This window comes from Camelus bactrianus, chromosome 7 (genome assembly GCF_048773025.1).
Source record: "Camelus bactrianus isolate YW-2024 breed Bactrian camel chromosome 7, ASM4877302v1, whole genome shotgun sequence".
NCBI lineage: Eukaryota > Metazoa > Chordata > Mammalia > Artiodactyla > Camelidae > Camelus > Camelus bactrianus.
Genome location: NC_133545.1, coordinates 43,311,429 through 43,326,472, shown reverse-complemented (window position 1 = coordinate 43,326,472; position 15,044 = coordinate 43,311,429). Strand labels below are relative to the sequence as shown.

Here is a 15,044-nt window from a genome sequence, read left to right as displayed (position 1 = left end):
TTTTACAGACCCAAATTGGGCCGGATTTTACTAAAAGAGCAATAAGAAGCGGGCCCAACCCAAGCAGGAGGCTGGAGTCGAGGTCTTTGCCCATCGAGCTTACACTGTTCTGCGCTGTCCTCATCGCCTCTGCCCCCTCCCCAGCCCCTCATCCTTCTCCACGCCCAGACGCCCGGGTGAGGTTTCACAGTGGCCCCTGCCCCTTCCTATACCCCTCAGCTTTCGTTCTGGGCCCTGGGGCCGCCTCGCTTTGCCTGAATGTGGGGTCAGGGCTACATCAGAGGCCCTGAATCTCGGGTCCTACCCTGGCATCAGGTTTAGGGCTCATAGAGAAATTGGAATCAGTTTCAGGGCAATACCCCTTTCCAAGCCCAACCTATAGCCTTAGAGGAAAGGGTGGATTTGGGATTCGCTCATGGAATTTATGAAGGTGTTTTGGGAGGTTCATAGAATATAATGTATCAATCGAGTATTATGTTTTCAAGAGATCTAGAAAATGTCTGTGCACACACAAACAAACCAGACAAAAATCTCTGCACAGAGAAGTGCACATATACAATTACAGACACACAGAAACACATGCACACAATTATGGACTCAGAAATATATGCAATTATGGACTTATTTAAAATATACATAGAAACGCACATACACAGAAATAGACATACAAAGAGAGGTACATATGTAACTATACAAAGCTACACATAAAAAATCCACACATAAAGGGACTCAACACACATATACACCAATACCCAACACTTGGACCCTATTCGTCCTTCCATTTTTGCTGCCCCAAAGCCCTTGGGCCACACAGACACAGCCAGGGCTTCCTCTCCAGCCATGCTTACCCTCTCTTCCCCAGGCCCCTCTCCATAAAGCAGTCCACATTTCTTTGTCATCGAGCATCTTTATTTTTCGGTTACATAAAACGCAGTTAACTGGACAAGACAGGAAGCGTAACCTCCCATTCCTGGAAGCCCAGGCTAGAACCGAGAGGGATGAGGGGGACACAGGACAATACAGGAGATGAAGGGCACTAGGGAGGGCTGCCCTCCCCACCCACTAGAGTCAGCGCAAGACAACACACCATGCTACAAAGTCATCCCATTAACACCTCCTTCCCAAGTCAAGACATTGCCTTACAAATGAGCTCCAAGACTATATACATGACCAAAAAAATCTTGTTCAAATATACAATATTTGCCATTGTAGGAAAAGTCAGGGTGTATATATTCAACATGGCTGGACAGTAGAACATGGGGGCCAGGGGAGGGGCAGGGAGGCTGGGAGCATCTCTGCAGTCCTACTAAGCAGAAGCGAACCCAGAGGTCTACAGCTAGTTTGGGGATGCTCCCTTCCAGAAGTAGGGGGTGATGGGCCTGAACTTGGGGTGCCCAGGCCAGAGAAGGAGGGATTTTAGGTTGCAGCACTTAGAATGCTTTGGAATAAATATATTAATTTTTCAATTTAAATAGAAGCCAATGCCCTGGTCCCTGGACCCCAGCACCTTCTCAGTGCAGCCTCAGGGACCCCAAAGGCTGCCAGCCAGAAGCAGCAGAGGCCTGGCTGGCGAGGGTTCGGCACTAGGTAGCAGGCAAGCCAGCGAGCACAAGATAGGTAGTTTGGGGCTAGTAGGTAGTACTGAGAGTCAGGTCCTTGCCGGTATGGGGGCTGCTGGGTATCTGCCAGTGTTGGGACAGGTCTGGGCTTCCCAGGAGTGGAGGCCCTCCGGGGCTGGGCCCATAGGTAGTTTGGGGGTGCCTCTCCCCGAGGCCTGTGATAGGTAGTATTTTAACCGTGCCAGCGCAGAGCTGGCCGGCCTTGGGTGGGGGGTGCCTGTTGGGGGTCCTCAGAGGCAGAGGGGATCCCCACGTGGACCCAGTCTAGGTGGCTGCTCAGTCCAGAAAGGTTGGGAGCTGGAGTGGGTAATGGGGTAGATTGGGTGCAGGTTGGGGGCTTTTTTTTTTTTTTTTTTAACATTTTCTTTTTTTCCCCCACTTTTGTAAATAAAATCAGTCTCTAAAGATGCTTTCCCGACTGTCTGGTGCAGCCAGGGCCCGGGCTTTGGCCCTCATTCCTCCTCCTCTTCGTCATCGTCCTCGTCGTCGTCGTCCTCGTCGTCGGCCTTGTCGGCGGCTGTGGCGGCAGCGGTGGCGGTGCCGGGCACGGCGCCCTCGGGGGCGGCGGCAGCGGCCGGACCCTCGTCCTTATGCTCTTTCTTCCACTTCATGCGGCGGTTCTGGAACCAGATCTTGATCTGGCGCTCGGTGAGGCAGAGCGCGTGGGCGATCTCGATGCGGCGGCGCCGCGTCAGGTAGCGGTTGAAGTGGAACTCCTTCTCCAGCTCCAGCGTCTGGTAGCGCGTGTAGGTCTGGCGGCCCCGCTTTCTGTCCGGCCCTGCGAGCAGACATACGGACACATGGATACACAGAAAGACAAGCCCACAAGGACACAGACAGGACAGTGCATTCGCCTAGCCGCTACCCCTGAGCCCTCATCTTCCCCCCGGCCCTGACCCACGCACGAGTCCCCCTCCGCCCTGCGCCCCAAACTGAGCTGGGGGAGGAGCGGGAATGTTAGCAGAAGACCCCAACTGCGGTCCCAGACGCGCAGGCAGCCCTGTGAAGAGGGAAGGCGCAGAATCCCAACTTTACAACCGACCTTTCCAGCCGGCTAGGCTTCCACAATGTCCTGCTTCCCCCTGACAAAGGGAAATTGTAAATATAGAGTGTGGGCAAGTGGGAGACGCTGTGCTTTTGCCATTCAAAGGCGAGCCGGGCCGCTTGCCCGCTTTGCTAGGCAAGTGGGAGACCCTCTCAGGCGGCTCGCACTCCAGGGGCGCCTTCCCTCCCCAGCAGCCCGCGCCCCCATCCCCGGACTTTTCTAGGGCACTCCTGCTCTCCGTCTCCGCTCCCACCCACCCATGCATCCCCACCTTGAATGGCCCTGGCACAGGGGCGTGTGAGGGGCGCTAAAGGGTTTGGCTCTGCCTGCTTTTGAGAAAGAAAAGTCAGGCTGAAAGGCAAAGGAGGAAGGAGAGAGAGAAGAAAATGAGGGAGAGAAGAAAATGAGGGAGAAAGAGAGAAGAGCGAACAAACTTAATGTTGAGATTCCAAGGCAAATGGAGTTAAATAAATTTACGAGGATCGAACCCATTAATTGGGCCATAAAAAGTTTTATGAGCCTCATTTACATACAATGCTATGAGCTCTCCACGCTATGGCGCCTCGGCTCTAATTAAAACCAGAAAGGCAGCGCCGCCAGGAGTCACGGGGCCGCCGGCTTGCAGCCGCCTTGCTCCGGCGCTCCGCGCCCTCAGCCCCACGCTCCCAGCTCCCAGTCCGCCCGGCCACCCGGCCCTCCTAGCGGCTGCGCCTACCTGAAGACCGCATCCAGGGATAGATGCGGAAATTGGCCTCGGCCGGGCCATGCAGCGCGCCTTCGTCCGCCTTGTCGCAGGCGCCTTTGGCGAGGTCACTGCAGAGCCCCGGGATGTTTTGGTCGTAGGATGTGCAGGGCAGGTTGCCGTAGGCGTCGGCGCCCAGGCCGTAGCCAGACGCAAAGGGGCTCTGATAGAGGGGGCTGTTGACATTGTACAAGCCCGGTACGGTCGAAGGGAAAGCGCCGGCGCCCGCCCCATAGCCGCTTCTCTGCGAGTTGGGCGCAAAGGAGCAAGAAGTCGGCTCGGCATTTTGGAACAGAGAAGCCCCCGCCGTATATTTGCTAAAAAGCGCGTTCACATAATACGAAGAACTCATAATTTTGACCTGTGATTTGTTGTCCGGCAGCTTTCAGTGTCGGTTTTACGAGGTAGCGTGATATATGATAACATTACACCCCCAGATTTACACCAAACCCCATTTTCTTTTGGACGGAGCTGGCCGCAGCACGTGACCGCCCACATGACCGCCTCCGCCAATCTCAGCAGCCCTCACAGGTGGTCTCGCTCCGCGGGGCCCGCGGCAGCCTAGAATGGAAGGGGAAGAGGCTCAAATATGTGGCCAACAGTCTGCCCGCGCACGGCGGGCCTGGCGCGTCCTGCGGGAAGAGAACTCCTGAGGCTCCGAGCGGGCGCTCAGTGCGCCGCCAGCCTGAACGCCTGGCCTGCAGAGGCCGCTCGGAGCCGGCCGGGTGCAGTCCCCACTTGCCTATTACGGAAACCTCAAGGTCCTCTCTGATCATCTTCTGCCCACTGACCCAGCCCAGGGAGAGTCTCCGCACCCCGCCACCCGCCAGCCCCACGGTGGCGGGGTGGGCAAGCCTCGGCTCTGGGCAAATTGATTCTTTGCCTGTGTCGCCCCACTAGGGCAGGTTCGACTTTAAATGCCCCCCCCACCACCACCAGGTCCAGTGGGCCATAGACCGACTTAGTCTCCGATCCACATGGGGCAGGCGCAGCGTCGCTTCCAGCTGCAGGGAGAAGGCCACTGCAAACTGAAACCATGTGGTTGGAATAAAGTCAAGGTCTCCCAGCTTCCTTTCCTTAATCGGTAGTGCACTGTTATCCGCCCTAAAGGAAGCAGTGAAATATTTATCTATTAATGAGTCTCATTTGCCAGCAGAGTTATTAACATGAGGTTTCCCCCTCCTCCTGGACACCGCTAGCTCAGCAGGCTCTGTGCCCTTGCTTCTGGGCACCCGCTGGCCTCTAGCAGCCTAAGAAATGGTTAGACACTCTTCTGTCCTCCTTGCAACCCTTGGTTTCCCCCTCGCTCAAGGAGAACCAAGTCTCTTTTCCCTAACTGGGAGAAACCTCAGGCCCGCACCTTTCCAGGTATCAGTCGCGCTGTGAGGTTTCTGGCAGCGTTTATCCCTGCCACCTCTGGGCCTCATTCAGCTCTTCATGGGCCTGGATGCCTGGGAGCAACGCATGCTTTAAAGTCAATTTGGAGAAGAGAGAGGGCCCAGGTGCCTGGGGACTACAGCCACTATGGATCTCTGTTTCTTTTGGAGATCCCCAAAACAAATAGGGGGGTCCATCTGTAAAGGCCACCCAGCTCTGGCTCACAGAGAGTAGAGTGCACACTAGTCTCCCTCCCTTCCACCCAGGGCCCCAACTCTCCAAGCTTACCTTCCCAAGCCACCAACCTCTGTGCAGGGTTGGACCAACCGAAGCCCCTGCTGCCCACCACTCCCCAGGAGGGTGGTGGGGCAAACTCTTCCCCTAAAATGCCTCATAAACTGCCCAGGCCGTGCTGGAAGCCCAGCCGCCAGGTCAGGATGCCTTTTACTGCTCAGCTCGATTGCACACCATAAACCCAGCCTCACAATGAAATTGCCCCGGAAATTCTCCTCTGAATTATAGAGTTTGGTTCCTTGTGTACAAAGCGCTTCCCATCACTTTCAGAGGGTCCTGGCTGTTCTGTTTACCGCACCCTCTCAGGGGTCCCAGAAGCACAAAAGGGGGAGGGAGGGCTCATACTCAGATGCAAGGAGCCCCAGCTCTGGCTTAGTGGTCTGCCCAGGGGCATAGATGGGGAGACCAGAGCCGTCAGGGCAGGTAGGTGCCTGGTGGTTTCCCCTGGGGGTACAGGGCCATAGTGGGGGCAATATCCGGGGATGCCCTTTATGGAGGGTCAGGATGATAGTGTGTCTCCATTGGAGAATGGAGGGGGTAAAACTGGAAAGGAAGAAAAACTCAGATATTCCAAATAGCATTACTTTCCTGCAGGAAATAAAAACCTAAGAAAGTTAAAGGAAGACCAAACAAACAAGAAGAAGGCTAGGAGATCAAAGAGGTGGAATTAGACATCTTTAGACCAATAAATTGTTCCTCTGGTGACACAGAGCAAAATGCAAAGAAAAAGACTGGGTCCGCCGCCGCCGGCTGTCTAGACTCCTGCGGCTGGAGCAGCCGACAGCGATGGCATTTAAAGTGGAACCTGCCCTAATGGGGCGACAAATCAGACTGAGTGGGGAGCGATTTCTGGGAGTGCAGGAGAAAACCCAATTCCAGCCAACAGATCCAGGAACCGGTGCCACAGGCTCATGCCTGCCCAGGTTTTGTCCAGAACGGGTCCAAGCTGTCCTGGCAGGACGCACGACTCCTCCACCTGGGCCAAAGAGGATCCAGATAGTGCTCGGCCTTTTTTGGTCCAAGTCAGCCAACTGGGCCAAGTCCTGAGGCTGCTGAAACCTCCCTTTCGTTTCTGGGCTTTTCTCTCCCATCCTGCCTTATGCAGCGAGGTTTTAAAACGAAAAGGCCAGACAAAATCAAGTTTTCAATATGGCCTCTTTAATTGCGTGTTCTCGAGCCACTGGTTTTCTACTTATTTGGCTGAGAAGACACAAATGCACTGCTCTAGATGTGATAATAGTCACAGAAATACTCGTTGACTCTAGGCCTGGAGCAGGCACGTGAAGGCGGGGTTCTAATTAGCCGAGCTGTCTTGAAAGACATTTCCCCAGTGCTCTCCTGGAGCTGGGCTCCTACCTACCAAGCGGAATGTGTTTCTCTTGCTTCATGTTACCAGATAGTCCTCAATATTTAAATCCGGCTGAGAAGATAAACCAAACTCTGTGGCAGCGCATGGAGCTTGCTCGGAGTTGGGCGGCTGGCGATTTGCTTCTCTAAACGTTTCCAATCCGCAACCCTTGCGCCGGCTGCGCGTCTGTCCTCCAGTGAGCAGTCTTCCGTCGCGTCGCGGGGACAGATTCTTCCCTGACGAAGGCAAAGGAGCTCCGGCTGGCGCGAGGTCTTGTCTGCGCTGTTTACAGGGAAGCCGTTCTCTGGCAGCCGAGCGGGAGAACTGCCTCCCAGCCATCCACCGGCCAAGGGCAAGAGAGGCGCCGCCTGGCAGTTCATGAGGCCTCTGAGCTCCCGACTGGCCTGCACCTTACGTGGGGCCTCGGCGATCGGTGAAGAGAAGCGGTCACCACCGATTTGCTTCTTCGCCATTTATTTGTAGTTACATAAATCTGGCTTCGTATCTGCGGCTTGGATACACAGCCAGGGGCGCATCTTGGAGGAGGTTATAAAACCCTTTCAATCAGATGCTGTGGAATTTTGTGTATTATATAAGTAAATACAATGAAAGCATGTGTCTGTAATACCAAGGTGTGTATATAAACAGAAAAGGGCAGGGGAGGGGAAGGATACTGAGTCAGGAGACATGTCAGCCAAATTTCCAGTCCCCAGTTTTACTGTGTGTACAGCGCGGAGATGCAGGTTGTAAACATTTTGTGGGCTTGGCAGAGATTATTACAACCCAAATAAATGCACCGCGTGGCGTGTTCACAGGGCTCCGGGGTGCTTCGAAGGGTTCCCTGTTTGCCTTTGCGTTTACCCTCCGAAACCCTGCACCTGGGTCTGATCCTTGCACCCTTGCTCCAGGCCGCCTCCTGGAAGGCTCTGAGGCATGTTCTCCAGCCCAGGGTCGGGGATAGGCTGGGCCTGGATTGAAGTCCCTTCCCTTCTCCTCTCCTCCTGAGCAGAGGATGCCAGAGTAGCCGCAGTGCCTCCACTACCGAGGTAGTTCGGCGAGGAGAGAAAGCAAAGGTGGCTTTCACCACATGAGTGCCTATCCTGGAGCTGGGATGGTAATGAAATTATTTCAAATATCACATTTATTTTAGAATAACCAAAGCAGTTCCCAGTCTGTCCCCCGGAATTCCCCATCCTGCCATACCCACACTAGACAGTTACCAAGAATGCCTTTGCGCCAAACTTTCAGCCCCCTAATTTTGTTGTCACGTTTTAAAAGCGGCTGAGTCCTGGAGTTTTAGCTCGCCTGCGGGTGCTGGCTTTTCCGACCCTGTACCGGGGCACAGCCTTCGGGGGCCTCCCGAGACGCTGCAGGACCCTTGGCCACCGTATATGCCCTCTGCACATCCCCTGGGTGGGGGCCACCAGGTCCAGAGACTGTAGGCCTTAGTCCTTGTGTCTGTCTGCCGGTCAGCCTCGTTCTCCGAGAGTCGCGCCGCCCCGAGGCCTGTCTCAAGCTGGGGACGGTGGCCCTAGATCCGTCCCCGCGCGTGCAGCTACTGCCCGCAGCCGCCCGACAGCTGTAGCCCCGCAGGGCTAGGCCCTTGGGATGGCAGAGACCGGGGCGGGACCGGTGCAAGACAGGCGAGGCCCCGCCGCTCGTTTTTTTGTTTCCCAGAGAGGCTTCTGGCCCGGCGTGAGCTACGCCGAAAATACACGACCGCCGTTCACTCAAATCTGGAGCTCCCATTCCAGAAAAGCTGGCGTCAAGTCGACATCTTAGGAACTTCCCAGGGTCGCCGCGGCGGGAGATGGCGGCGCGGGCGCCTTTTGCGTGGAGCCATACTGCCATCTGCTGGCCATATCTTGACACTGCAGGCCAGCAACCCGGCCCGAACTTCGTCAGCTGCCGCCTAGGGCCGGGTGTCCCACTCCCAAAGATGTGCAAGGGCCCATCCCCGGGGGGTCTGCATGGAGCCCGGAATCTCTGCTGCCAAGAGGGCAGTGCCTATAAAAGAGAGCTGTTTCCGCAGCCGCTTTATCGGCGGCAGACAGAGCAAACAAATGAAAGGGCTTTGGTGGAAAATCTTAATTGGGGCTGGACAGTTGTAAACTAATTAAGGGCCGAATTCCAGACAGTTTGCAGACCCGGCCTTTATGGCACACCCTTACTGCCCATTCTTTGAAGTTCCTTCTGTCTGCAACAACAGAGGGCATCCCAACCTGGCGGCAGGGTGGGGGTGGGAGTGAGGAGACGCCCCATCCCCTGGAGCCTGGGTTCCCCGTTTACACCCACAGATAACTTTACAGTTTGCAGAAATCGTGGGGGGTCAGAGGGGAGGGCGAGAAAAGGGGGGAGATGAGACTGAACCCTTCGCCACATCTAGAAGGCGCTGGGGCCTCCGAAGTTGTGGCAGTTCCCCCCACAGCCCTTTACACCCCATAAACGGTAACAGCCCTCATTTTCTTTTATGGCGCTTTGGGCTGGTCGGTTGCCTGGGCTCTGCCTCTGTCAGGACTTGTGCTTGGGAAGCGTGCGCGGGACAGGACACAGCATCCCCAGGGCCGGCCTGGCAGGACGCGGGGAACTCGCGGGACGCAGGCCTTCAGTCCCCTGAGAGCCCTGAATTTCTGCTGCGACCACACTGGAACGGCCAGACTCCTGTTTCCCTCCTGGCAGACTCTTTAGGAGGCAGGCCCTCAGTCTCCGTTCTGCCATCCTCCCCTCTCCTGCTCCCCGTCCCCCGCCAGGGTAAAAGGCCCCCGGGATCTCCGTGGACCAGGGTTTGAGAAATTTCTTGGGGCGCCAAGATGAAAAAGTGGCCTTTCCCAGCTACTGGCCAGCCATATACGACACCCCAGACCTGTTTCTCTGAGGCCTCCCCGCCGTCCCGCAAATGGACACAAAGCGGGGAGCCGGGCCTCACCGCTGCTTGTTGCCCAGCCTTCCTCCGCTGTCTGCACAGCCAGGCAGCAGGCCTGGTAGGCAGAACTGAGGCCTGGATGTGGCAGGTTCCACCTCCCAAAGGCCCACCCAAGACAAAACTAAGGTTCTGTCCTCATCCAGTCCAGTCCGGCCCCCGCCCAGAGACTCTACCCAGGCTCCCCGGCCCCGGAGAAGAGGGTGCAAAGAACTGACCGGCAAAAATTAGAAAAGAATCAATATATTTTATTTGGCAAAAAGTTAAATATCTCAACACAACAATTTGGTCAGTAGGCCTTGAGGTAACTATTGCAAAATATACAGTGTATGTTCAGCCCGATGGAAACCCCAGATTCATCAAGAATACAAATCTACAGTAGCCCAATGGCGGTTTTATAGTGTATAATTTATTATCAATAAAATTAACTCCATTACAATAAGCATTCATTTTTCCCCGATTAAAATTAAATGTAAACCATAGGTAGTAACCTTCTGCACATACGTATAGCTCCAAATTTCCTCACTGTTTGGTGCAAAAACAATATTCAAGCTTGTTTGATTACTTTTTCTTTAATATGTGGATTATATATATACAATGAACAAGACGGGTCTATGGAGCATGTAGACACTAAAATGTCCGCATTTCAAAAGAGAAGAAAACCATGAATTTACGCATTCTGGAGAACCCTTTCTTTTCTTTTTTAAAAAATTTTATTTCGCTAGGAATTCCTTACAGCTAGTTTACAATCAAAGGTTAACAGCCTAGTCATACAGAAGACATATTCCACTACAGAGCTATACTCTATGCAACTGCCCCCCCCAACAACCTGAGTTCAAATCGAATTCTAGCTTTCACAATCACAACGGGTGCATCACCCATCACAGAAGTTTGAGTCACAAAACATAATTACCACAATAAAACACAGTGTTCAAGTATTTGGGCAGATTGCTCTGCTGCACAAAGAGCAAATTAAATTAACTACACAGACTAAAAACTATACAGCCCGCCATCAACAGTTGTGCATTATAAAAAGGTAGTTTTGTGTGTGTGTGTGTTAAGTCAGGGACAGGTAGATTTTTAAAAATATATACAAGCTAGCACACACAGCCATCAGCGCTAATGCCACCCCACCCCACCCCCCGCCCGCCTTTTTTCTGTCTTATAGAAAACGGAAAGCTTACAATACCTCCTCCATCAAAGAGGCAGGCCAAGGAGCCAGCCTGAGCAGGGTTTGCCAGGGGGAGATGAGGCCTGGAGTTTAAAGCCGCTTTGTGCAGTGTGGTGGAGGCTGGGGTGGGGTAGGGGTAGAAGAAGGGGACGGGCAATTCTTTCTCTTTCTCTCTAGCTCTCTCTCTCTTTTCTAAATGAACTCGAGTTGCATCACTCGTCTTTTGCTCGGTCTTTGTTGATTTTCTTCATTTTCATCCTGCGGTTCTGGAACCAGATCTTGACCTGTCTCTCGGTGAGGTTGAGCAGTCGGGCCACCTCATACCTGCGGTCCCTGGTGAGGTACATGTTGAACAGAAATTCCTTCTCCAGTTCCAGCGTTTGGTGTTTTGTATAGGGGCAGCGCTTCTTCCGCGTGGAGCGAGCGTGGAGCCAGTTGGCAGCTGGGTTACCTATGGGTGGGGGAGACAGATGAGGGATTTAGAAGGAGAAGAAGCATACCCACCCCACTCTGCTGGGGGCTAGGAAAACTCCTGGAGTCTTCAGCCAAAGTGCAGGACGCTGCTGAATTGGTTAGGGAAGGCAGTTGAGCCTGGGACACAATGGAACCCTGGCAGACAGACGCTGGATCGGTCACTTACAATTGCACGCAGTAAAACCTCGGCTCCCCCCTCCCCTCCGAGGCTCTCCTTTCTCCTCCTCTGTCCTCCTGTCCCCTCCTCTCCTTCCTCCCACTCTCTGCACATTGTGTTAGGAGTGAAATTTGAAAACAGGTCTCTTTCTTGCCACACAGAAGGAAACCACGCTGCCCTGCGTTCCTTAGCGAGATTAATATTCTTTTCTCCCTCTCACTGACTCTCTGTGTCGTCCTTTTCCCACCTTTCCTTCTACTCTCCCCACTCCTTATTTTGATCTCCATGGAAGGCCGCGGGGCTGGGCAGGCCGGCCTGGCGCCCTTACGCACACCAAGGCCCTTGCTCACTTCTCCAGTTTATTTGAATAATCTGGCATGGGGACCTTCGTATCCCAGTCGCCTGCAGCCACATCTTGGGCAGGATTTACGCCGCCACTGGCTGAAGGCAAGAAGTGACGGGACTCGGCAGTCTTCCCCAGCGTCCCGGGTCAGGCTGCAGTTGTTGCCGCCACTCCCGGACAATCTAGCCGCACAAAAGACTTTCTCTGCAGTCCTGCTTTCGAAGAACTGCCCAAAGTATCTCTGTCTTGGTCCGGGGCAGCCAAGGAGAGGGGCAGCGGGTCTTGGCTTGTCCCGCAGCGCCTTCCCCGCCCCCTCTCTCGGCAGCTGCCGCCTCCCCTCCCCCGGTGCCCTGCAGGCCCGCTTGTCACTGCTTTCTGGACTTGGAGCCCCATCCGAGGCCTCCCAAACAGCAACTTCTGGCTCCCGGCCTCTGCTCAGGAGGCTCCCAGGGCGGGCGAAGGCAGGCTCCGGGGAAAGCTGGCGGGCCGGCAGATCCAGGCGGCCGGCGTGGAGGTGGTGGCTGGTCTGGAGGGAGGAGACACTTACTGGGATCGATGGGGGGCTTGTCTCCGCTGCTCTCATTCTCAGCATTGTTTTCGGAGAAGGCGCCTTCGCTGGGCTGTTTTTCTCTATCAACTGGAGGAGAACCACAAGCATAGTCAGTCAGGGACAAAGTGTGAGTGTCAAGCGTGGGACAGTCACCCCTTCTGGCCGACAGCGGTTCAGGTTTAATGCCATAAGGCCGGCTGGAGGGCAAGCCCGCGAAGGAGAGCGCACCGGGCGTGGGCTCCAGCCAGGAGCGCATGTACCTGCCGTCCGGCGCCGCCGCCGCCACAGGCGCCTGGGGGTGCACGTAGGGGTGGTGGTGATGGTGGTGATACACCGCCGCGGGCACCGCATTGGCGCCCGCCGCGTGCACTGGGTTCCACGAGGCGCCGAACACCGCTGTCTTGGACTGGAAGCTGCACGGGCTGAAGTCGGGGTGCTCGGCCAGCCCCGTGGCCTGCCGGGGGTGCTGACCCAGGGCTCCCGGCGGGTAGCGGCCGGCGCCCAGCTCATCTGTGGCGTCGGTGCCCAGAAGGAATGAGTCCACGTAGTAGTTGCCAAGGGCCCCGGTTGTGGCCATCGCCGTGCCCCGCGTCCGGCCGGCCCGGCCCTACCCGCGGAAATTATGAAACTGCAGATTTCATGTAACAACTTGGTGGCACCAGGGGGGGAAGTACAGTCACCTAATAAGTTGCCGGCGCCCGAGCCCCCATTGGCCGCGCGCGTCACGTGCCTGCTCAGCAGAACAATAACGCGTAAATCACTCCGCACGCTATTAATGGCCCGGTGTTTTGCAGTCATAATTTTTATAGCAAAAGCCATATGTTTTTATGCAAAGGGATCGCGGCGCTCCACGATCGGGTTTGTTTTAATTGTGGCCAACGAAGATTAAAAGATCAAATCTGGCCTTGCCTCTGTACTCCCTCCCCTCCCTCCGCCACCACCATACACACACTTCTTAAGCGGACTATTTTATATCACAATTAATCACGCCATCAGCAAGGAGCGGGTCCCGCGTGCGAGTGCGGCCAGCGGAGCCCCTCACATAAAATTAGACAATAATTGAAGCCATAAAAAAGCAGCCAAATCGCATTCTCGCTCTACTGTATTTAAATCTATATTTATGATATTTCATAAGGAGTTACTGTTTCAGAAGCCACACAGGCTGGTGGGAACTTGGGAACGGCGAACAGATTCGTTTGCCTCATCGTGACTCCCAGCTGTAAAAATTTATGAGAACTTGGAAAGGTTAAATTAGACTGTTGTGTTTGGTTGGCGAGCTCCCTGTAAATAATCCTTGCGGTCCCAGGAGACGCGAGTTTACCCCGAGCCAACTGAGAAAAGTCAAATTCAACGCAGTATCCGTTCCAAACTGAGCCACCATAGCCTCTAACGGAGCGCGCTTTGCAGCGACAGACCACCGAGAAGGCACAACCTACTATGGTCTCCTCGCATCTGCCTGACTGGTGCACAGGGAGCCCCGGCAGCCCCCAGATTCGCAGCTGAGCCCCCAGCGAGGGCCCCACCAAGAAGGGGTCAGGAAGGGAATGGCCAGCCTTCCCTGAGGCGATGGGTTTGAGGGCTGGGTTGTGCCGCACGTTTGCTCCCAACCCCGCGCACACGGGCGCCCAGCGCGCCCTCCTCGTAGCCAGCCTGGATTCACTGTTCCCAGGCGGACGCAGCAGGCTCCCCAGCCCTGTGTTCCGACTTCGAAGGCCCTAACGCCGAGTTATGCAAACCTCAGCGCACTCCCTGAACCTGAGGTGCGGGCGGCGAGGTGGGGAAAACAGGCAGCATCAATGGAAGGCGAGTTCCGCTTGAGAAGAGGCACCCCAGCCTAAGAGACCAAGCGGCTGGCCCTGTATAAGTCCTTCAGGGCTCCTTCCTTCCTGGCCACTATCCCGGGCCCGCCTCTGTTACCTACCCGGTCGGCGGCTCAGCAGTTACAAGGCCCAAAGCAAGATGGCCCGCAGCTCAAGTCCAGGGCTAGAAATTAAAACGGGGAGGGGTATGGGCCATTGACTTTAACTCCCATTCCTTAGCTTGGCCAAATTGAGGAGGGTATTTCTCATCCCTTCGAGTCTTTCTAGGAGTAAATTAAAAGGCCTTGGCTTGTCTGTTAATTGCAGAGGGAAAAACCTACCCCAAACCTGAACAAAAAGAGGCGACTGCTAAAAAAAAAAAACGGGGTAATTAAATTCACGTGTGAATACTCTGCCTGCAAGAGTGTGTTTCTCATTAGCCCACTTCCCTGTCGGCGAGAGCAGGCCCGCGGCCTCGGTCGCTTCCATCTTCTTTTCTGCCTTCATCCTCCCCAACAGTTCCAGTAATCACCCCCAAACCCTGATACATCCCTGTCCCAGGCAGGAACCCTCAAATGCCAGGTTCTCCCCGAGAATGAGGCTGCGTAGCCACGCAGAGCCCAACCGGGTGCCCCTTTCTCTGCCCGCGCCGGAAGAGGGAAGTGGAGGACACAATGAACTCCGACGTGGCCGGTCCCGGCCGCCTCATTCTCCTCCTTCCTAATATTTTCCTTTCCCTGTAAATTCTTCCGCCTTATTCCCACTGCTGCCTACCCCAAAGTGTCCCAAATACCGAGTAGTTTGCGGGGTTTAGGTTTTCATTAAGAAAAATTAACCCTGGAAGAAACCGTCGCCCCTAATTTTAAATTGTCTGCAAACAGACTGGACATGCTTGGTTGTCTTTTCCACTTTTTGTAATTAGAGAAGACACCAATTCGTATTTTTAAAAATAAAAAGACTTTCTTTAAATAGCCTTAGCCCCCCAAATAGAACTTATACTAAATAATTGACAGGCGTTGAGTATTAAAAAGTCCTTAATGGTCTCTAGAATAGGGGGAAATCACAAAACCAAATATTATCCCTACTCAACCCACAAGTTTGGGGAGAGAATATTCAGGCTTTTGTGTCTGGTTTTATTTTAGAAGTGAAAGGGATTGTGTGTGCATAAAGAAATAATAAGTGGGTGTAATTACAAACCTCTTCTA

The 15,044-nt window shown here is 54.5% G+C and overlaps 2 protein-coding genes across 2 annotated transcripts; both read right to left on the bottom strand.

The window, feature by feature from the left end:
- Positions 1 to 887: 887 nt before the first annotated feature.
- Positions 888 to 5,246, bottom strand: HOXA7 (homeobox A7). Its single transcript, XM_074367324.1, has 3 exons — positions 5,072 to 5,246; positions 3,380 to 3,967; positions 888 to 2,397 (listed from the first exon to the last, which is right to left on the bottom strand). Exons 2-3 carry the CDS (start codon positions 3,756 to 3,758, stop codon positions 2,072 to 2,074), a joined length of 705 nt encoding a protein of 234 aa, XP_074223425.1. The 5' UTR covers positions 3,759 to 3,967; positions 5,072 to 5,246; the 3' UTR covers positions 888 to 2,071.
- Positions 5,247 to 9,572: 4,326 nt separating this feature from the next.
- Positions 9,573 to 15,030, bottom strand: HOXA9 (homeobox A9). Its single transcript, XM_045508187.2, has 2 exons — positions 12,038 to 15,030; positions 9,573 to 10,967 (listed from the first exon to the last, which is right to left on the bottom strand). Exons 1-2 carry the CDS (start codon positions 12,615 to 12,617, stop codon positions 10,729 to 10,731), a joined length of 819 nt encoding a protein of 272 aa, XP_045364143.2. The 5' UTR covers positions 12,618 to 15,030; the 3' UTR covers positions 9,573 to 10,728.
- Positions 15,031 to 15,044: the final 14 nt, after the last annotated feature.

Excerpts from the sequence above, each read along its gene's own strand:
- HOXA7 (XM_074367324.1), bottom strand. The coding sequence starts at position 3,758 with ATGAGTTCTTCGTATTATGTGAACGCGCTTTTTAGCAAATATACGGCG. Across the intron at positions 2,398-3,379 it reads TCCCTGGATGCGGTCTTCAG|GGCCGGACAGAAAGCGGGGC; the intron begins GTAGGCGCAGCC and ends GTCTGCTCGCAG.
- HOXA9 (XM_045508187.2), bottom strand. The coding sequence starts at position 12,617 with ATGGCCACAACCGGGGCCCTTGGCAACTACTACGTGGACTCATTCCTT. Across the intron at positions 10,968-12,037 it reads CAAGCCCCCCATCGATCCCA|GTAACCCAGCTGCCAACTGG; the intron begins GTAAGTGTCTCC and ends CCCCACCCATAG.